The sequence below is a fragment of the Rhinatrema bivittatum genome, chromosome 4 (assembly GCF_901001135.1).
Source record: "Rhinatrema bivittatum chromosome 4, aRhiBiv1.1, whole genome shotgun sequence".
NCBI classification, from domain to species: domain Eukaryota; kingdom Metazoa; phylum Chordata; class Amphibia; order Gymnophiona; family Rhinatrematidae; genus Rhinatrema; species Rhinatrema bivittatum.
The window spans coordinates 406,925,195-406,949,049 of NC_042618.1; the positions used below are offsets into that span (position 1 = coordinate 406,925,195).

Genomic DNA, 23,855 nt, shown 5'->3' on the forward strand with positions numbered 1-23,855 from the left:
TTAATTCTGCTGGGCAGAATAGGGAACAGGTAGGAAGAGTCATCAATCCTATATAAAAAAAAAAAAAAAAAACCCACCAACCACACACACACACACATTCTCCCTTTCAATTTTTTTTTTTTTAGGACATATTCCTGTGCCAGGTTCTATGAACTGGGAGCCCTCTGAAGCAGGCTCTCTCTCTCCTGGACACACCAGGAGACTGTACCATGCAGTGTCGGTACCTTCCAAAAATTCCACTGCACTACCAATGAGTCCTACCACCTGTTCAAGGCACAGTACACAGGATTTCTCAATGCTGCACCACCTATACATAATGGAGATGTCACAGAGAAATCTGTGTGCTCTGCCTCCATCTGCTGGTAGGAGGTCATAACCCATCTGTTTCGGACTAGAGTAGCAGGATGAAATGGAAGAACAGTACTTCACCACTGAAATCTTCATAGTATAGAACTACAGTTACTCTTGTGCGTGCAGGATCTTATCTCCCTTGTTTAAAGGTTTTACAGTGTTGAGAAGAAGTTTGTAAACCCCCTAGGATGGTTTATATTTTACTACAATTTGTACTCAAAACATAATTAGATACTAATCTAAACCCTGATAAGAGACAGTTAACCACACTAAATAACACATTTTGATCAACTATTCAACAATAAGTATTTTGTATGAAAAGTATGTGAACCCTTAAATAACTAGTGGCAGCTCCTTGAGCAGCCATAACTTTTAAACATTTCCTGAAACTGATCAATCTCTCATATTGCTCTGGAGAAATCTTAGCCGATTCTTCCATCTGTTGTTTCTACTCTGCAACATTTGAGGACTTCCTTGCCTGAACAGCTTGCTTTAGGCCTTGCCACAACATTTCAATAGGGTTTAAGTTGGGACTTTGACTTGGCCAATCCAAAACCTCTTCTTCCACCATTCTGTAGTAGATTTGCTTGAATGTTTAGGGTCATTATCTTGTTGCATGACCCACTTTCGATTCAATTTCAGCTTATGGACAGATGGCATGACATTTTCCTATAGAATTCTCTGATATAAGGCAGAATTCACGGTTCCATCAATGTTGAGAAGCCGTGCTGGTCTTGATGCAGCAAAGCAGCCCCACATCTTGATGTTTCCGTCACCATGCTTGACAGTCATGGAGAGGTTTTTACTTTGGAAGGCAGTGTTTGGCTTTCAACTTTATTGGAGGAGCTAAACTACAACTGGTTAAGATTTTCTGGCTGAATTCAACTGCAGAGACCTTATTTTGAAGGGGGATTTTTATTAATAACTTTGTTCTTTTAATTTTTGAAAGGGATTTTTTACATTGCTTTTTTGTTTTAGACATTTTTCTACTTAGTTTTAGAAAGGAAGAGTAAAAAGGAGTATTCTCCCTCCCACCCACCCCTACCTTCACTAACTTTACAGATTAACCCACTAGTTAGGGGGGGTAGACATTGGTTGGCAGAGTATCATAAGGAAGTAATTCAGATAAATTTAATTACTGTCAGGCCGATTGGACGCGCGTTTTCCCTTACCCCTTATTCAGTAAGGGGAGGAAAACGCGCGTCCAACCCGTGGCACCTAATAGCGCCCTCAACATGCAAATGCATGTTGAGGGCGCTATTAGATATGCGCGCGGGATACAGAAAGTAAAATGTGCAGCCAAGCCGCACATTTTACTTTCAGAAATTAGCCTCAGGTACAAAAATTTTAGATTGTAAGCCCTTTAAGGGGATAGTGAATTACCTATTGTACCTTATTGTAAACCGATGTGATATCTCTTTTTGAAATAAACGTCGGTATATAAAAATCGTAAATAAATAAATAATTTCTTCCGGCGCCGGGAAAGTGCACAGAAAAGCAGTAAAAACTGCTTTTCTGTGCACCCTCCAACTTAATATCATAGCGATATTAAGTCGGAGGTCCCGAAGAGTTAAAAAAAAAATTTTGAATTTGGCCCGCGGCTGTCGGGCCGAAAACCGGACACTCAATTTTGCCGGCATCTGGTTTCCGAGCCCGTGCCTGTCAGTGGGCTCGAGAACCGACGCCGGCAAAATTGAGCGTCGGCTGTCAAACCCGCTGACAGCCGCCACTCCTGTCAAAAAGGAGGCGCTAGGGACGTGCTAGTGTCCCTAGCGCCTCCTTTTCCCCCGTTTTTACCACGTCACCTAATTTAAATACAGAATCGCGCGCACCGAAGTGCCGGTGCGCGCGCGTCTGCTCTCCCGCGGACTTTACTGAATCGGCCTGTGTGTAATCAAGTAAAGTTTCAGGAGGAGATTAATTAGTAATACCATAGTAAATATTTCAGGTAATTAATTTTCAGGTTTAGAGAGAAAAAAACTGGTTGGTACCAGAAAAAGGAGAGCGTAAATTAGCTCATTCTATGTTTAGCAAACAGAACAAATTAAGTACATTTCTTGTGAGCTGATTCGTAGCATCATATTAGATCTTGTGGGAGCATTGAGAGGAGAGGATCTTCTTGCTTGTGACTGAAGAAAATTTGTAAGTCCTGCTTTGGGAAATTTTAGAACTTAAAAGGTTTTGGGGAGAAGTAAACTATTGGGGCATATTCTTTAGTGTGTCTGTATTAAATAGCTAGCCAGAAAGCAGGCAGAAGGCAGGAGTTTGGGGATTTTGATTTCCCTCCCTCATTTGATTTATAGATAGGAAACACTTTCACATAAATAAAAAAAAAAAAGGTAATCAGTCTTTTAACTTAAATACAGGATTGCCCAAGGCCTTATCAAGAGTTTAATCATTCCCTTGTAGGTCACTACCAAATAAATAGTGACTACACTAATAAATTTAAAGGACTCAAATTGTATGCATCCCTACTCCCATAGTAACCTAAACTTAACTAGGAACCGAACAAAATTAAGGCAGCAGTCCAGCAGCAAGAAGGGAGCCTTTCAGTCTTTTGCAGCGTGTGTCACATGTATGATTTTTTACCCACCTGTGAGAGGCTATACGTGTGCACCTGGTGCAAAGCGCTCTCTCTCAGAGAAAAAAAAAAGTCTGATCTCTGGAGGCTAGAGTGGCAGACCTGGAGGAGCTGAGGCAGACAGAAGTATATAGATGAGACCTTCAGGGACATAGTAGCCAAGTCCCAACTTCAGACTGGCAGCCCTGGTGCTGTCTTGGAGGAGGAATGTCTTCTGGTTGGAATGCATCAACCTGGTGCGGCAGAAAATGATCCTGTAACAAGGATCTGCTCTCCTGGTGATGCATTGTCCTCTCGCACAGAGGATGTGTCTCTCAGGGCTACTGCCCAGGACAGAAGGGTTAGGTCAGCTGTCATAATTGGCGATTCAATTATTAGGAATTTAGATACTAGGTGATCCTCCCACCCAGCTAACATGTCTACCTGGTGCGAAGGTGGCAGACCTCACGCATTACCTAGATAGGATTTTAGACAGTGCTGGGGAGGAGCTGGCTGTCATGGTACGTGTGGGCACCAACGACATAGGAAAATGTGGGAGGAAGGTTCTGGAAGGCAAATTTAGGCTCCTAAGTAGAAAGATGAAAATCAGAACCTCCAGGGTAGCATTCTCTGAAATGCTCCCTGTTCCACGTGCAGGTCCACAGAGGCAGGCAGAGCTCTAGAGCCCCAATGCATTGATGAGACCATGGTGCAAGGAAGAGGGATTCAGTTTTGTAAGGAACTGGGGAAAGAAGTCTTTTCCAAAGGGATGTGCTCCACCTTAACTAGAGTAGAACCAGGCTGCTAGCATTTACCTTTAAAAAGGAGACAGAGCAGCTTTTAAACTAGAATGAAGGGGAAAGCAGACAGTCGCTCAGCAGCACATGGTCTGGAGGGAGATATCTTCGAAGAATACTAATGAAGCATTAGAGTTAGGACATTGCAACAGAGAGGTTCCAATAATAAAAGTAGTCCATGTGCTATAAGTAAAGAATCACCTGAGCTAAGATTCCAAATTATCCCCGACAACTGAAAAACAGAATATTAATACAAACACACTTTGAAATGTTTGTATGCTAATACCAGAAGTCTAAGAATTAAGATGGGAGAATTAGAGTGTGTTGGAGTCAGTTTTTGTTACTTTTGCTGAGAATGTATATAGAGGGTAGGCTGTATGGATTCAGAGTTTTCATCCAGAGACAGTCTAGTTTGAAGGCCACAGGCCAACCTCCAAGTGAACTCCTGTTTACTGTCTTGTGCTGTGAAATATTTACAAACAGGCAAAAGAGTCTGTTTATTTAGTTATTCTAGCAGGTCTATGATGAGAAAGCAAGCAACTAACTTAAACTAAAGCCTGAGAGAGAATGAAGGCCACACAGCTGCACCTGAAATTGATAAGAACAATCGCTGCTTTCACAAGCATTGTAGTGTATAAGGAGAAAATAACAGCTAGGGAGAGGGCTCTCTGGATGTGATAGCACAGGCTGATCCTTTGGAAACTAAGCTTTTTCTGCCAATACTTCTCTTGTATGATCTGATTTTTATTTGTTCTATCCTCCTATTGCTTAAATAAACTTACTTTCCTAAGTACCTAGAACCGTGATGTACTGAATCAAAGTTTGAGTGTGCTCTTTGTGTAGGAGATAAGCTCCTGGGTTCAAGCCCTCAGGTATAATCCCAGTAAATGTGTGTGTTTATATTGGATAAGACCCTCAGGTAGCTCCCCCAATGTAGACCTCAGTGAGATTAGCCCCCAGGTCAGAATGCCAATATGCACAGTGATGAATGATGATAAAGACTTAATTGGCATCCCAGAAACATGGTGGAAGGAGGATAAACAATAGGACCATGCTATACCAGGGTACAAATTATATCACAATGATAGCGAGGAGCAACTTGGTGGCGGGTGGCATAGAGTCCAACAGGATAAAGTTCATGCAAGAGACTAAATGCACAATCAATTCTTTATGGGTAGAAATCCCTTGTGTGTTGAAGAAGAGTATAGCAATAGGAGTATATTACCAGCCACCTGGCCAAAATGATGAGATGGACAGTGAAATGCTAACCAAATTGGTAGTTCAGTAATAATGCGAGATTTCAATTACCCCAATATTGACTGGGTAAATGTAACATCAGGACATGCAACTAGAGAGAAAGTTACGGGATGGAATAAATGACAGTTTTATGGAGCCAGGTTCATGAATCTGACAAGAGAGGGAGCAGTTTTAGATCTAATTCTCAGTGGAGACCAGGATCTGATGAGAGAGGTGATGGTGGTGGGGTCACTTGGCCATAGTGATCATAACATGATCAAATTTGAATTAAGAGGAAGGGGGAGACAGTGAGTAAATCCATGGCCCTAGCTTAAACTTTCAAAAGGGAAACTTTGACAAAAATGAGGAAAATAGTTTAAAAAAAAAAATAGAGGAAGATGCAGATACAAAGGTAAAGAGTGTGCAACAGGCGTGGAGTGTGTTTAAAAATACCAACTTAGAAGCACAGTAAGGATGTATTCCACACGTTAAGGTGAAGGAAGGTCAATGATTGCCAGCATGGTTAAAAAGTGAGGTGAAAGGCTATTTTAGCCTAAAGATCTTCATTCAAAAATTGGAGGAAGAATCCAGAGGAAAACAGGATAAAGCATAATCTTTGGCAAGTTAAATGTAAGAGACTAATAAGACAGGCTAAGAGAGAATTTGAAAAGAATATGTCCATAGTGGCAACACTCATAATAAAAGCTTTAATATATCTGAAGCAGAAACCTGTGAGGGAGTCAGCTGGACCATTAGATGATCGAGGGGTTAAAGGGGCACTTAGGGAAGATAAGACCATTGCAGAAAGACTAAATAAATTTGCTTCAGTGTTTACTGAAGAGGATGTTGGGGAGATACCCGTTCCAGAAACTATTTTCAAGAGTGATGATTCAGACGAACTGAACCAAATTATAGTGAACCTGGAAGATGTAGCAGACCAGATTGACAAACTGAAGAGTAGAAAATCACCTAGACCGGGTGGTATACACCCCAGGGTTCTGAAAGAATTAAAAAATAAAATTTCAGACCTATTAGTAAATTTTGTAACCTATCATTAAAATAGTCCATGGTACCTGAAGACTGGAGGGTGGCCAATGTAACCCTGATATTTAAAAAGGGCTCCAGGGGACATCCAGGAAGCCATAGACCGGTGAGCTTGACTTCAGTTCCGGGGGGGGAAGAAATCGCAGAAACGGTTATAAAGAATAAAACCAAAGAACATTTAGATAGATACGGTTTAAGGGACACAGCCAGCATATATTTACCTAAGGGAAGTCTTGCTTCACAAATCTACATTTTTTTTTAAAGGGGGGAATAAACATGTGGACAAAAGTGAACTGGAGGATGTGGTGCATTTGGATTTTCTGAAAGCGTTTGACAAAGTCCCTCATAAGAGGCTTCTACGAAAACTAAAAAGTAATGGGATAGGAGGAGATATCCTTTTGTGGATTGCAAACTGGTTAAAAAAAAAAAAGAAGAAGAAAGAGTAGAATTAAATTGTTTTCACTGGAAAACAGTAAAAAAAAAGTGGAGTGACTCAGGGATCTGTACTAGGACCAGTGCTTTTTAATATATTTATAAGTGATCTGGAAAGGGGCACGACGAGCAAGGTACTTAAATTTGCGGATGACACAAAATTATTCAGAGTAGTTAAATCTCAGATTATAATAAACTGCAGGACCACCATGTGAGACTGGAATATTGGGTGTCCAAATGCCAAATGAAATTTAATATGGCAAGAGCAAGTTGTTGCATATTAGGGAAAAATATCCCTTGCTGTGGTTACACAATGTTAACTCCTAATGTGGAATGTATCACCCAGGAAAGATATATTGGCATCATTGTGGATAACACATTGAAATTATCAGCTCAGTGTGCTGTGGCGGTCAAAAAAGCAAACAGAATGTTAGGAATTATTAGGAAGGGAATGGTGAATAAAATGGTAGATGTTAAGGACGTGCAATCATTTAGGACAAATTAGGCAATTTCAACAAAATTGCCTAATGCGTCCTGTTCGGGGAACCCGAAAACCAAACTTTCCCGAAAATTCAGGAAAATTCGGTTTTCGAGTTAGCGCATGCTAACCTGAAATTTGGGTCCCCCAAATTTCAAAGGCCCGAACCACAGGAAATACGAAGTTTCCCGCAGCGGGCCGAAAACTAAGCCCGAGCCAAAAGATTAGGGCTTTGCACATATCTAGTAGATGTCACAATGCCTCTATCGCTCCAAGGCGAGACCGCACCTTGAATACAGTGTGCAATTCTGGTCGCCGTATTTAAAAGGGGAGCCATTCCAGCCTTCTCTGTACGTTCTCTCTATAGATAAATAGTTGCACTGGAGAAAGTACAGAGAAGGTTGGAATGGCTCCCCTATGAGGAATAGCTAAAGAGGTTAGGGTTGTTCAGCTTGGAGAAGAGACAGCTGATAGAGGACTAAAAAAGATCATGAAAGGACTTGAACGGGTAAATGTGAATCGATTATTTACTCTTTTGGATAATACAAGGACTAGGGGTCACTCCATGAAGTTAGCAAGTAGCTCATTTAAAACAAATTGAAGAAAAGCCTCACTCAACACATTATTAAGCTCTGGAATTCAATGTCAGAGGATGTGGTTAGTGTAACTGGGTTTACAAAAAGGTTTGGTTAAGTTCCTAGAGCAGAAGTCCATAAACTGCTTTTAATCAATAAAGATTAGTAGCTTGGGAACTATTCATTTAATGTTTGAGTACTTGTCATTTACTTGTGACTTGGTTGGCCATTGTTGAACACAGGATACTGGGCTTGATGGACCCTTGGTCTGACCCAGTATGGCATATCTTATGTTCTTATAAACAAAATGTCACGGTGACTGAAAGGTTCAGTTTTTAACTCATTTGCACAGAAAACATTTCATAAGTCTTGTAGGTTATCCAAATGCTCCTTGGAGAAAACAATGGGAACAGCAATGTTCTTTTTAAAATAGCAGTGGTTTCTTCCTAGCTATCCTCCCATGAACACCATTCCCATTCAGTTTTTTCTTGATGGTTGACACATGAACCCTCACATAAGCTGCAACAAAAGAGTCCTGCAGATCTTTAGATGTTAGTTTGGGGTTCTTTGTAATTTGTGGATGATTTTCCAGTTTGCTCTCTGTGTGATCTTGGCAGGACAACCACTCCTAGTAGTGTTACTGTAGTCTTCAACTTTTTCCATTGGTAGACTGACAGTGGATAGATGAAGCCCCAAATGTTTAGAAATGGTCCTGTAACCCTGACCAGACAATGGAGCATCAATTACTCTTTCATAGATCCTCTGAAATTTATTTTCATTGTGACATGATGAATTTGGTAAAGACCAAACTCAAAACCTTTTGGACCTTTCTGCAGGCCAGGATCCAGAAACTCAGGTCATATAGATTTACTCTGCCCCAATCATTTAGGCTCCTGATTCTAATTAGCTAATTCAAACTACGGGTTCACTTACTATTTCATACCCAGTGACTCTGAATTAATCTCATTAGCCCTACTTTGTACATTGTGTCTCAAGAAACAAGGAATTGTTTAATTTATACCCATTTTATTGCAAGACTGTTTTCAATTAAACAAAAAGAACTTGTAATTCTCATTATTATACTTTGAGTTCACAACCTTATTCTCAGCACTGTAACTATATAATGCAAAGAGCTTGTTTAGCCAGCTGTTAAAAGGTGGCTTCTTTGAAAAAGGATTTTGTCTTAAAAATTCTCACCCTTCCCCTTCCTGCCTTTGATATATAAGTTGTTCTAAGTTGGAGACCTGATATTTTTGCAGCTTTTCCCCAACTAGATAAAGGGTCCCTCCCATCAATGAATATCCACTTACAGCACTATAAATCTTAAACCCATTTCTCCCGAAACATTTATTTTGTCTGCCTCGACTAGGTTATGAACTCCAGAGAAGGGACGGTTTCGTTTCATATAAACAGTAAGTCTCAGCATGGACAATGCATAATCAAACCGCGCACAAATCGCAAGTTTACCCAATAAGCAACCCAGCTCAGTTTATAAAGGGACTGTTCCTTGCATACATTAAGATCTCAACCCTGCACAGACAGACCCATGTAATATAGTGCGCTTGGCACGGCTTTACATGCCCTTGGATGCAGGCGTCCAAAACCCCTTATGCAATAAATGAGATTAGCATGTCCAAACCAGCACATAGCTAAGAGTGATCACATGTAAATGCATGTTGATGAGGCTATTAGTTATTATCCCTGATGCAAAAAAAAAAAAAAAAAAAAGAGTGCGCCCAATGTGTACATTTTTACTCTCAAAAATTAAATGCCTGCCCCAGATCAGGTATTAATTCTTGAGAAGCCCCTAAGTTAACAGAAAAGCAGAAAATACTGCTTTTCTGTAGTTCCTCTGACTTAATATCATGGTGATATTAAGTCAGAGGAACCAAAAAAATGAGAATGGGAAATTTTTTTTTTTTTTTTTTAATTTTAAAAAGTCACCGGCACCTCTCCTGGGCAGCTGATGCTGAGGCGGCGCTAGGGACACACAATTTCCCCAGCACCTCCTTTTTACCACGGCAGCCCATTTAAATATTAAATCCGACACCTGGAAGAGGTGGATCGGTGCAATTTAGGAAAGCATCGGGGGGGGGGGGGGTGTAATAATAACTAATAGCCTCATCAACGTGAATTTACATGTGATCAGTGCTATTAGCTATGTGCTGGTTTGGAAGAGAGTGTCCAAAATGTGTGAAAAGGGGATTAAAGGGGCAAATGTCAAGCATCTGAAAAAATCCGGTAAAAAATCCGGTAAAAAAGATCGCAGACATTACCTGCCCTTCCATCACAAAAGTAGTACAACCTTCGCCAGACAACAGGAAACCCTGGTTCACCCCAGAACTGAAGCTGCTTAAACAAGAGCTAAGAAATAAAGAACACACTTGGAGGAGAAACCCATCCCCCACAACATTAGCTATTTATAAAACCTCCCTCAATGCTTATAGGATCACCATACTGAGAACAAAGAGAGATTTCTCAAAAAAAATACATCATTTCATATTTGATTCAAAAGCACTTTTCTCCTACGTTTCAGCTCTCACTAAACCATCACCTCCTACCATTCCTGATGATCAAGCACTCAAAGCATCAGAACTAGCAGAATACTTTAAGGATAAAATTGACAAACTGACTATCTTTCTCATCATCTTTTTCATATCCCCCTTTCCCTCACATTACCTCACCTCAACTAAATACAACGCTGGAAACTTTCGAGACCACTTCAGCACTTGAGATAGAAAACATACTTAAAAAAATGAAACAGTCATCTCATCCCTTAGACACAATTCCTACTAACCTTCTCATCGCAATAAGAAACTCCATATCAAAACCAATTGCAGACATCATTAACTGCTCTCTCTCCCAGGGTCTAGTTCCTGACCAACTTAAATTAGCCATTCTCAAACCTCTACTTAAAAAACCTAACCTTCCAACCACAGATCCAGCTAACTTCCGCCCAATAGCTAATCTGCCATTGATCGCCAAAATTATGGAAAAGATAGTCAATAAACAACTATCTGAATATTTGGAAGAAAACAACATTCTTGTATCTTCCCAGTATGGCTTTCGGAAATCGTTAAGCACTGAATCTCTCCTTATCTCTCTTACCGATTCTATTCTATCTAATATGGACAAAAAACAACCACATCTTTTGATACTACTAGATCTCTCTGCAGCCTTTGACACTGTCAACCATTCATCTCTATTAAAATGTCTGGCAGATATAGGCATTAAAGGAACAGTCTTCAGCTGGTTCAAATCCTTCCTAGCAAATAGACAATTCAAAGTAAAGATTAACAACAAAGAATCACAACCGATCCCTTCCAACCGGGGGGTCCCTCAGGGTTCCTCCCTTTCCCCTACCCTCTTCAACATTTACCTCTTACCTCTATGTCATCTACTTACTAAACTAAACCTAACTCACTATCTCTACGCGGATGACATCCAGATACTCATCCCAATCTCAGAATCCTTACAAAAAACCTTGGCTCACTGGAACAATTGTTTGCAACAGATCAATCATCTTCTCTCCAGCCTTTGCCTCATTCTTAACAACAACAAAACTGAGATCCTAATCATCAATCAAGACATCAACATCAAACTTCTAAACCCAGCTGACCTACTCAACTCATCCACTCCCATATTAAATCACTCACCACATGTTCGAGATCTAGGTATCATGCTAGACAATCAGCTCAATTTTAAAAAATTCATAAGCACAACCACCAAAGACTGTTTTTATAAGTTACAAGTCTTAAAAAATTGAAGCCTCTTCTTTATTTCAACGATTTTCGGATGGTCCTACAAGCCATTATTCTATCAAAGTCGACTATTGCAATTCGCTTCTCTTTGGCCTTCCATATTCATCCATCAAACCCCTCCAAATGCTACAGAACTCTGCAGCCAGAATCCTTACCAATACGAATAAAAGAGATCACATCACCCCCATTCTCAAGCTCCTCCACTGGCTGCCTATAAAGCAAAGGATCCTATATAAAGTACTCACCGTAATTCATAAATCCATTCACAATATCTCTCCTCTTCAATTATGTAACCAACTACGCCCTCACTCCTCCTCTAGACCCATCAGAGGAGCATATAAAGGCACACTATGTACCTTCAACAAAATCCTCGCATCATAAACGTGCCATATCTACAGCAGGCCCCATTCAATGGAATGCGCTCCCACCAGACATTCGGCTTGAGTTCTGCCACTCTTCATTCAAAAAAAAACTTAAAACCTGGCTCTTTAGCCAAGCTTTTCCAGGACCATGATCATCATTTTTTCCCCTCCAACCAGCAAGAACATATCTTCTTCACAAACCCCCATTTTCCATACCACTACCTACTTCGGTATCTAATCTCTTGCTGCAGGACACTTGAGACTTTCTCACTTATACGTTATAATTTTTATGCTCAATAAGACCTGTCAACTTAATTGTTTAAGTCTTTTTTTTTTTTTTTCTCCTTTATCTTTTGGTCATCAATGTTACAACGTTATTGTTAAATTTTGAACTTATGTACACTGTTCCAAGTTTCATAACCTTGTTCTATGTAATGCCTTTTGGCAATTTTCATGTTCTGTTTCAATGTAAACCGATGTGATCTTTATTTCATATAGGAACACCGGTATATAAAAATCTAAAAATAAATAAATAAATAAATAAATCAACGTGAATTTACATGTGATCAGTGCTATTAGCTATGTGCTGGTTTGGAAGAGAGTGTCCAAAATGTGTGAAAAGGGGATTAAAGGGGCAAATGTCAAGCATCTGAAAAAATCCGGTACTAATGACTGCATCTGAACTGAAAGTCACCATGCAGAGAATGTGGGACCTGCAGCAACCAAGCTCAAACCACCTAGGAACACCACGTCCAAGTCTGCAAAGTTTCTGCCTTAGCAAGAACAGCTCAGAGGAGTTACCTCATGTGTCTTATTTTGTATTTTCGTCCTTTTATTAGAAACTTTCTGTACCAGACTAAATGCTCACAGGATCTACGTTTAACATAAATGACACACCTGGAGATGTCTGAAGACCCCTGCTCGCAAATTTCCAAATCCATAACACTGTAAATTTATTGGGTCTTCTGCCGTTTCCTCACATGGGGTCTGCTCAATTTGCCAGTCAAACTCTTCTTCCTCTTCTGGAATATCAGTAGGGGCTCCTAGGAAAGTTTCAAATCATCATGAGAGAGAATTGTTCCTGGAGTCAAAAAAATGATCAAACCGCACCAACCTCATGGCAGCATTGCACACCGCAATTTGGAAAACTCAGATATGATTCCTGAACCCAACCTCTGTTCCTTGGGCCAGCAGAGTAGGAATGCTTAGAAGTCAGAACTTACAGCCTGAAGGGGAGGATGGGGGAGTTCCAGTTGTTACTCAATAGTGACATTTACTGTCTAACAACACACTTCTGCCGGGGTCTAGATGGGGTCAAAATGAATGCACCTCAGTCAGAAGACTGCTGCTGCAGCAGTAGGGGAATGGGATAAAAAAAAAAAAAAAAGTGGAAAACGCTAGATAATTGTGAATGAAGGCCCACTGATCCCTCTCCTGTCAAAGGGCAGCGAACATGGATGATGGATGCACCAGGTTCAGTGGAAGCCAAAAGGGTCCCTTCCACCCTCCCCCCAAAAAAAAAATTTTCAATAAAACGATGAGTACATTTAAAAAGCACAGTGCTCGTTATAAGAGGGGGTGCTTCTTTTGACTATTCGTGATTTTTGACAAACCATTTAAAAGTTATTACTGAAAAGTCAGATGCTGAATCTTGTTCAGCTTTCAGAGCACTCACCTACTGGCACCAGAGGTAACAGAAAGACACAGGAAGCCTGAAATCATGGCAAGGTTTAACAACCAGGCAGGCCCAATGTAAACTCACCTGCTGTGCACTGCTTTTCTATATTCAGCTGCAGAGTAACTACTTATAAAACGACTATCAAACTACAGATTTTTATCAAACAGAGCACTTCAACAATGGAAGGCTCCCTTAAACTTCATTCAACACATCCATCCGATAGATCAGGGGTCGGGAACCCATGGCTCGCGAGCCAGATATGGCTCTTTTGAGGGCTGCATTTGGCTCGCAGACAGTCGCCACACTTTCCCGCTGACCCAGCTGCTCCCCGGTCCTCCTCCGCCCAGGCTTAAAATGCTGTCAGCCCGGGCGGAACGCGGCAGGACAGCTGGAGTCAGCGGCACCGGCGTGCTCTTTTCCCCCCCCCCCCCCGGCCCGGAAGAGGAAGTGGAGAGTATCGGGTGCCTGCGCGGCAAGAAGAGGCCACGCTAGTGCGCTCGGCATCGGCCCGAAGAAAAGAAGACTGCAGCGCGGCTCGGAGGAAAATGAAGAGCTTCAACCGCGGCCGATGGGACTCCGCCTCCGCGAGGGCTGAAAATGAAGAGGTTAGCGTTGGGAGGAGGCTGCTGCTGCCGCGAGTTCCCGGGGGGGGGGGGGGGGGGGGGGGGAAGAGAGATTGAATGAGCGAGCAAGCTGTGTTTGCTCGCTCATTCACTCTCTCTCTCTCCCCCCCCCCCCCCCCCGGGAACTCGCGGCAGCAGCAGCAGCCTCCTCCCAACGCTAACCTCTTCATTTTCAGCCCTCGCGGAGGCGGAGTCCCATCGGCCGCTGTTGAAGCTCTTCATTTTCCTCCGAGCCGCGCTGCAGTCTTCTTTTCTTCGGGCCGATGCCGAGCGCACTAGCGTGGCCTCTTCTTGCCGCGCAGGCACCCGATACTCTCCACTTCCTCTTCCGGGCCGCGGGGGGTGCTGTGCGTGCGTGTGTGTGTGTGAGAGAGAGAGATTGCATGTATGTGAATGATTGAGAGCCTGTACATGTGAAAGAGAGTATGTCTGTGATTGAGAGCCTGCCTGTGAGAGAGAGAGAGAGAGCATGAATGTAAGTTTACCATTGGGAACCTGTATGTGTAAGTTTGTGATTGAAAACCTGTTTGTGTGAAAGAGTATGTGTGTATGATTGAGATCCTTTGTGTGTGAGAGAAATCATGTGTATGTATGATTAAGAGCCTGTGTGTATAAGTAAAAGAGAGATCATGTGTGTCTGTGTGTGATTGAGAGCTGGTTTATGTGATTGAGAGCCTGTGTTTAAATGAGAGAGAGAGACCATATGTGTGTGATTGAGAGCTGATTTAGGTGAGGGAGCATGTGAGTATGTGATTGAGAGCCTGTGTGTAAATGAGAGAAAGAGAGGACATGTTTGTAAGCATGTGAATGAGTCTGTGTGTGAGAGAAAAAGACAGCATGAATTTATGTGATTGAAAGCCTGTGTGTGTGTGTAAGCGTGAAAAGATAGACAGCATGTGTGTAAATGTGTAATTAAGAGCCTATATAAGTGAGAGAGAAAAAACATGTGTATATGTGATTACTGAGAGCATGTGTGTATAGGTGTGTCATTGAGAGCCAGTGTGAGTGAGAGCGCTGGTATGTGACAGAGAGGAGAAAGTTCCAAGCAAACCACCCCGCCTCCTGCTAATTCAGAACAATCTCAGGACACCTGGATATCAAACGTTCCCAGGTATGCAGAGCAAAAAATTTTTTGTATCCTTATTATTTTTCATTACTGGGTCTTTGTGTCTGCTATTTTGAAATATTTTGTTGGTATCTGGAAATGTTTTATATGCGTTTTTAATTATTGGATATTCCACTCATCAGCTGTTTCGAAATATGTTCTTTTTGTTAGTACAGTTTTACTGCTGATGATTTTATATTTCTTGATTTGTTTTATAAGGATGGGTGATGTTTCTTTTTTCCTTTGTTACACTGCATACAGAGACTCTGGCTTGTTGCAGTTTCCAATTCAGTTTTTTCTGCATGCTTCTTGTTATGCGTTTTGGTCTCTTTATTCTATGTTAGGTGAGGGACAGCACGTGATTCAGTTGAGGTTTTCTGCTGGCGTGTAGTTTCTGTGTAAGACTCTATAGCAGCCTGACTTGGTCCGTTTTCCTAATAGGAGATGTATTGGTGTCTTAAGGCCTGGTGTAATATTTTCAGAGACTTATTGTACTTTAAAAGTGTGATCTTACATAAAATGCACACATTTACTTGTATTTAGTTTTAAACATATTGTATGGCTCTCATGGAATTACATTTTAAAATATGTGGCGTTTATGGCTCTCAGCCAAAAAGGTTCCTGACCCCTGCGATAGATCTACCCAGTGAATAACACGATAGGTGAAAGAACGCATTCTCTCATCTCTCTCTGCCACTTACCCATCTCCTCCACTAAGGGTTTCGCAGATCTTGTTTTCTTTGTGCCAAGAGAGCAGTCAGCATGCTAAGCCCCTCAAAATGTTGCCCAGGAGTCTCCTTGGGAATCTGAACAGTAAAAATCCCTGGAAAGTGAAGCCAGACATTGGTTCAAAATACACTTCAATTCTAAGGATATCTTTTCTATTAAAATAAGGAGGAGGATTATTTCACTGCCCTGTTGGACAATCAAGTTCAGGCTTCAGCAACTCTCCATCAGTCCTTGGGGAAGGGGGTTCCTCCAAGTACTGGGAGAATCTTTTTTTTTTGCAAAATCTGCTGCAGAGTGGTAATGTTAGCAGGTCTCACCTCTGTGCAGCACAGGAACAACCACCAAGTCTTTGTCGCCAACTGCTCTGCTGGCATGAAAGTGTGCTCTCTGATCACCAACTCAGTACTTTAAAAGTACCAAACCATATAACTAAAATTGTTAACCTTGACTTTAAGAAAATAGCAAAAAAAAAAAAGCCACAGGGACACTTTAAGAACAGCACTCACTGGGGATGCGGGAGGGGGGGGGGGGGGGGGAACGGGACTTCTTTTAAACTCCTGAAATTAGGTGGTGCCTTAAGGAGATTGCAGCTTTAATCTAAACTCACCCCTTCCTACTTCAAGACAGTAAATAAAACAAAAAAAATTACAAGCAGAGAAATGCTATTCCAAACTCCCTATATCAGAACACTCACGTCCTCTTGCCTCAGGGCCACAAGACCTGACCCAGTAACCTGCAGTTTAAATTACTTGCAATCTTCAAGACTTAATTTTTATTTTCGATCGCAAGTCTCCAAATCCTCTCTAATAAGGGAGAAAAAAAAAAAAAAAACAAACTTCCATCTATCAGCGTCAGGCCTGGCTAGTATGGCTAAAATGGGAGACTATAAGGAATCCCAGGTATTGTGGGTTACAGAAAACACCACCACACCAATACAGTATCCTGCAAATAATGCCACAGTTAATATGGTGGACCATGATTGCCATCACTACCACTGCTCAATACAAGCAGTGCTTTTACCTGAACTGCAACAAAACAAGGTTTTGGAAGCTACGGCAATTTTTAGAACCAAATTGGTTGCAAAAAAAAAAAAACAAACTCAACATTGTCATCTAGATCAGCACTTCTCAACCGGTGTCGTGACACACCAGTGTGTCGCCAAACAACGGCAGGTGTGTCACTGCCCCATTTTACTTTTCTTCTCCCTTTTCCCAGCCCCTGCGGGCCAATTGAAAACCTTTCTTCCAACCCCCACTGCCCAATGGGAAGCCTCCTTCATTCTGCCTTCCCCCGTGCAGGCCAATCGGAAGCCTCCTCCCTTCTACCTGCCAGTGGGAGTAGGAAGAAGGGAGGAAGCCTTTGATTGGCCGGTGAGGCAGCCACGGCATAGCCCGGGAGTGGGCTGGGAGGAATGGCAATGTAGAACCCCGACGAAGCAAGGACGCTACGGGAGCCCATCCCCGTAGCGGTGAAGGGGAAAACCCGACCCTGACGGTGCAAGGCCGCTACAGGAGCCCATCCCCGTAGCGGTGAAGGGGAAAACCCGACCCCGACTGTGCAAGGCCGCTACAGGAGCCCATCCCCGTAGCGGTGAAGGGGAAAACCCGACCCCTAGCGGCGAAGAGGAAACCCGACCCCTGACTGAGGCGCCCATTCCCATGGCACCGAAAAAAGAAGGCCCGCTGGATTAAAGCCGCGGCGGAACTGGAGCCCATCCCTGCAGTGAAGGAAGAAGTTGTTTTTGGTGCGAGCTGGTGTGTGTGGGGGTGCGAATGGGTGCGAGCTTGTGTGTGTGATTGAGAGAGCGAGACTGGTCAGGAAGATGACTGGTGTGAAAGAGACCGAGACTGGTCGTGGGGTCTAATTGGGGGTGTGTGTGTTGTGAGTGACTGGTTGTGGGTGCTAAGGAAGAAGACTGTGAGGACAGAGCTTCAGCAGCCCTTGCTGCTTCTGGTGAGTGCTATTGGCCTGGAAGGAAAAGGAGTAGGAGAGTTGCTGGAGAGAGTAAGTAAAGGTGGCTTTTTAAATGTATTTTTCTTGATTGACTGCCATTTTAATTATTGGGTATTATGCCATGTCTGCTGTTTTGAAATATTTATTGATATTTGGACATATTTTAATAATTTTTATGAGTTTTTAATTGTTGGATATTATTCTGTTCAGCAGCTGTTTTGTAACATTTTTGGTATAACTTTACAATTATTTCTGTGTGGGGCTCTGTAGCAACTTGCTTATTCTGTTTTCCCAATAGGAAATGTATTAGTGTTTAGGGCCTGGTTTAATAGTTGTGTTTCTTAGACAGTAACAACCCTATTTGCGTGTTCCATGGTGTAACTTTGTGCGGGTTAGTTTGTGTGCATTATTGCAGATCCTGGGATTATGTTAGGTGCTTTATTTCTCTTGGTTCGCACTGCATGCAGAGTGGCTTTTTTTGTTTTCCATTCCAGTTTCTGTCTCCATATTTATAATTTGTGGTTTTTCTGTACTTGGTGAAGGTCAGTTCTGGGTGTGTGACCAAGATGAGGAATTTTACTAGCATGCAGGCATTTGTATCAATCTTATTTGTTGTGTTTTCTCAATAGGATATGCATTAGTGGTAAATTACTGTCTTTTCATTAGGAAGGCTATTGTGCCTGGTAGTAAGGGGAGTTAGTTTTGCTTTTACTGAATGTCATCAGAACATCTTTTTTGTATGGCGAGTTGTACAGGGTAATGCCCTAGATCTGCTCTGCACTCATTGCTGGGGGTTGAGGGGATTCCTGTGGATGCAGAGTGCATGTTTACATTTAGCCCTGTGATGGTCACATGTTCAGTGTGTCATGCATGTGAGAACCATCTGTCAGGTGTGTCCCGGCCAAAAAAAGGTTGAGAACCACTGATCTAGATGGCAGTTAAGACAGTTTGAATGAAAAATTTACAATTGCATATTTGCAAGGAATCATCCCTGACAAAAAAAAAAGGATATCACAGCATGAAAGTAAAGTAAAGTGAAAGGTACTCTTTAACACATCTGTTTCATGATAATGCCATTAAACAAAACTGTTTAGAAAAAAAAAACCCCCAAAACCCTAACATTTATTACAACCAATCCACTATTAACTGCAGGTTATAACAAGGAGATACGTGAACATTTCATGATGCTTTGTTTCCTTTTTTGGTAGAGAAAAGTGCATATTTGACAATATTGACTGATTTTTTTGTGTAGTAGATACATCACTAAATATGAGAGAATGTTTTTCCCTATAGGAAACTGAGTCATCTGGTGACCACAGGCACTGACCAGTGGCACAACATCTTTAAAATTGCATCAGATAATAACAAAAATAGGGGAGAGAGACATCAGGTCACACCCAGCAGTGGCCTCCACCTTCCACTTTTTTCCAATGGGGAAAATGAAACAAATTCAAAGAAGCTCTAGGTTGGTGCCCTAGAAGGAAATCACCACTGAATGACATCCTTGAAGCTTCATAAGACTTCAACTGAAGTGGGCCGATTCCCCAAGGAAATGTTTAAAAAAAAAAAAAGGGGGGGGGATTCTAACAGGTCAGTGCACTAACTCGTGGAATTTTCCATGAGTTAGTGGCCTTTTTCTGCAAAAGTTACTAAAGATGCAAATGAGTTCCATAGGAAACTTTTATGCAAATTTTTATGCACATTCCCAGTTGTGGAAATGCATAAAAAGTTTAGTGATGTGCCCTATCTCGTGGTTGCCTAGATTAAAGGGGCCACATAGCCCAGTAAACCCCTACCCCCCCCCCCCCCCACCCCCATGCACCAAATCCTTGGTGGTCTGTGAAGCAAAGGCCAACCTCCCCTCCATGGCCCTTAAATTTTTAAAAATATCCCAGTTGAAATGCCCCTTCCACCTCAAAGCTATGCCTCTTAAAAAAAAAATAAATATCTACATAGTCTTCAAAAGCCCCCGAGTGAGGCTCCCTGCCCCATTTTAGCATTCTTCAGGGGTCAGGAAGAATCCCATTCACTCGACTACACTGCTGACATTTTGAAAGATGGCACCAACAGGGCAGGAGTAGGTACCACTCCTGCCCCTTGAAGAGCCCACAGATCTCAAGGGGGGGGGAGACGACACTTAAGGAGGTCCAGTCAGGGGCTTTGCGGAATGACCTTGCAGACTTCTTTAACGAGACAACACCACACCACCACCATAAGAACATGCCATACTGGGTCAGACCAAGGGTCCATCAAGCCCAGCATCCTGTTTCCAACAGTGGCCAATCCAGGCCATAAGAACCACAACCACAACTAAAAATACTATTAATCAAACATCAAGTTGGCCCAACATCATCACTAGAAGTCCAAAACATCATAAAAAGAATGAACCCAGCCAAACACCCTATTGACAGCATACCCAGATGATCAAAGCAATTGAACCATCAATATCCAATTTATTAACTGACATCATGAACCTATCACTCACAGAAGGAACCTACCCCGAATGCCTAAAAATCAGCAATTATCAAACCCATCCTGAAAAAGACAGACCTTGACCCAGAAAACCCGCTAAAGTACCGTCCAATATTGAATCTACTATTCATGGCCAAAATCTTTGAAAAAAATCATCCACTCACAACTCAGTGACCACCTGGAAAGGAACAAAAATTCTTCATCCCACGCAATTCGGCTTCAGGAAAGAACTAAACACGGAAACCCTACTCCTATCATTAAACACCTCAAAGGCTTCGACAAGGGCCACAGCTACTTTCTAATTCTACTAGACCTATCTGCAGCCTTCAACACAGTAAACCATGCAATACGGATCAACCGCCTCACCGAAATCGGATTAAAGGATAAAACACTGCAATGGTTCTCATCTTATCTAACACAAAGAACATACCAGGTATCAATGACACCCTTTCAAGGAAAATAAACCTTGACACAGGAGTTCCCCAAGGTTCAGCATTATCAGCAACGCTTTTTAACATTTACCTTCTACCGATTTGTCACTTCCTCTCGAATCTGAACCACTTCATTTACGCTGACATACAAATACTCATCCCAATACAAAACTCTGAAAGATACATACAAAAAAAATGGCCAACTACCTCACAAAAATAAAATGATTGCTAAATAACATGACTCATTCTAAACATTGATAAGACCGAAATTATCCTGGATAAAAAAAAAAAAAAAAAAAGCCACAAACAATCCCACACCCATGCCACCCCTCAACATAACGAATTATAAAACACAGGAATCTCCCCCGTCACACACGCACGCAACCTTGTCATAATTGACAAGGAACTATCCTTCAAGAACCACATCTCTGCAAAAATAAGACGGATACCACAAATTCCTAACACTACGACACCTAAAACCATTCCGGTCTCCCAACGATTTCAGAACAGTACTCCAATTACTCATCTTCTCCAACCTGGATTACTGTGACTCGCTACTTTTCAACTTCCCTCTCACCACTATCAGACCCCTCCAAATCCTTCAAAATACAGCTGCCAGAATACTCACAGAAACAAGAAAATGCGATCATATTACCCCTACCCTCATTTCACTACACCGGCTTCCAATAAAATACAGTATTGACTACAAAAAACACTTTCCATAATTCACAAAATATACAAAAAACAAACCAACTGGCTCAGTTCATCCATAAAACTCCATGCACCAAACAGAAATCTCCGATCAGCGAGCAAAGGCCTAATAAATATCCCACCTTCCTGGCACAAATTCATCTCAACCTGGAAGAGAGCCATATCCCTTGGAAGCCCAGAACTCTGGAACTCCCTACCAATCGATCTGAGAACACAACAAAACAAAACCCTTCAAAAAAGAGCTAAAAACCTGGATGTTTACAAAAGCTTACCAAAACTCCTAATGTCACCATTCTTAAAATGTTTATACCAGAGTAAACTAAACTATGCCTTAACGCCTCTATGAAATAACATAAACGAGATTGACTAAAGAAAAATACCATGAACTAATGTGTTATATAACTGTTTAAATCAATCCTTTGTAAATCTTTGTGACTCTACGAATGTATATACGAGATTGACCAAAAACACCACGTTAACTAATATATGCCTATATGATTATATAAATCGATCCTTGTAAACCGTTGTGATGGCGATACCGAACGACGGTATATAAAACTTGATAAATAAATAAATAAATTTTTAAAGGTGTTAAAGGTGGAGGGCTTAGAGGTGGTGGTAACTTTGCAGTCAGGCTATTTTTAAACACATTTACAGACTGTGTGGGGAAGCATGGGGGAAGTTAGCTCTTGCTCCACAGACCACCAGGAATTTGGCACACACAGGCAGAGCCGTAGCCAGGCCACGTGGCACCTATGGCCAAGTGAAAAAGTACACCCTCATCCTGAGCACAACATACAGCACCAAGAGCTGGGAGACTGTAAAATGGAGGGGGCTTTGAGTTTTATTTTCACCCTGTGGTTCCTATGGAGCTCCTTTAGGCTTCCAGCTCAAATTGGAACCAATACAGAGATCCTGGCACCAGGAGCCTTCATTCATAACTCCCGGGGATCTTTTTTTCTCCTGTCAACTTTATTTACTCCAGACATTGCGGTGTCAGTCCTGGGCTAGGGGCCATGCACTCTGCAATCATGGGCCCCCAATCCAACCATTAGGTGTCATCCCCTCCCTGTCACACCCTCCCCACACACAAAGATTATTCTGATTTTACATGAAAAAGGATGTAGGCTTATCCCTTAAGGCCACAAGTAAACTGAATTACAATATATTAAATCTCCCATACCAAAACAGCACTAGCTACCAGCATTCAATCCTACCTATGAAAAAAACAACAACATTGCAAATATTACACCAGGTCCTCAACACCAATACACCTCCTATTAGGAAAACAGAACAAACCAGGCTTTTATAGATCCCAACACAAATTTCAATCTAGCAGAGCACCTCACCTTGTTCACATATGCTAAACCAGACAGACCCTCATCAAATTCCTAATAGAGAGACCATAAAGTCTGCAGACACAAACTGAACTGGAAACCACAACAAGCCAGACTGTATGCAGTGCAATTATGGAAAACAGAAATACCACTATTCCTCATAAAATATCAAACCAAATCAAGAATTATAAATCATAATAGTAAAACCAAACTAATACAAATTATAACTATTTCAAAACAGCAAGTGAATAGAACACCCAAAAAATACAAAAACTCATCTCTCAATCCATTTCCAAAAGTCAAAATATTCAAAATAGCTAATACAAATATAACCTAATAATTAAAACTATTAAAAAAAAAAAAAAAAGTCCATGCTGTCCATACCTGGGAAAATTTTGATTTCCAGATGACCTGAGAGTCATGGATTAGCAGGGAGAGGGGGCTGTTGCATACCAACTTTCTCCATGCTCACATCCACACACACACACACAGGCTCTCTCTCAACCACACACACACACACACACAGGCTCTCTCTCAACCACACACACACACACACACAGGCTCTCTCTCAACCACACACACACACACAGGCTCTCTCTCAACCACACACACACACACACAGGCTCTCTCTCAACTCATACTCATTGCTTTCTCATCTAGCCTCGGCAAAAGTATGGGGAGGGAAGCAAATACTTCTTGGCATCACGCGGGCCACGTTGCTGCTCCTTGCAGCCCTGCCAGCTGTGCTATTTTTCACTGCCGGGTGGGAAAAGTGAGGAGAAAAAGACCAATGCTTTTTGCAGCCCTGGGGCCATGCTGCTGTGCACTACTAGGGCAGGGGTGGATGGAGAAGGCGGACAATGTTTATTGCTACCCTATGGGCAGCGCTACTCTTCATTGCTGGGGTGGGTGATAGAAGGGTCAAGAGTGTGGGCAACACTGCTCTTCATTACCCTGGCAGGAGAAGGAGAGATTGTTTAAGGATCCACGGGCTGAGCTGCTCTTTCTGCTAGGGTGGGGGAGGGAGAAAGAGGCTGGAGGCCAATAGTTTTCATGCAATGGCACCCCTACTGGATGGCGTCTATGGCCGAGGCCATATCAGCCATAGGCTAGCTACAGCTCTGCACACAGGGCTGGCTTAAGCATTAGGCAAACTAGATGGTCACCAGCTTCTGTGGGATGGAAAACAGCATCAGCAATGACAGCAAAACAATAGGTTC

General features: G+C 42.0%; 1 protein-coding gene across 1 annotated transcript in view; it reads right to left on the reverse strand.

Moving 5' to 3' along the window:
* Positions 1–23,855, reverse strand: part of SHQ1 (SHQ1, H/ACA ribonucleoprotein assembly factor) — a 211,025-nt gene that overhangs the window by 170,087 nt on the left and 17,083 nt on the right. The window contains 3 exon segments of the mRNA XM_029601091.1: positions 12,494–12,639; positions 15,704–15,736; positions 15,739–15,825. Coding sequence (XP_029456951.1) covers positions 12,494–12,639; positions 15,704–15,736; positions 15,739–15,825 — 266 coding nt within the window.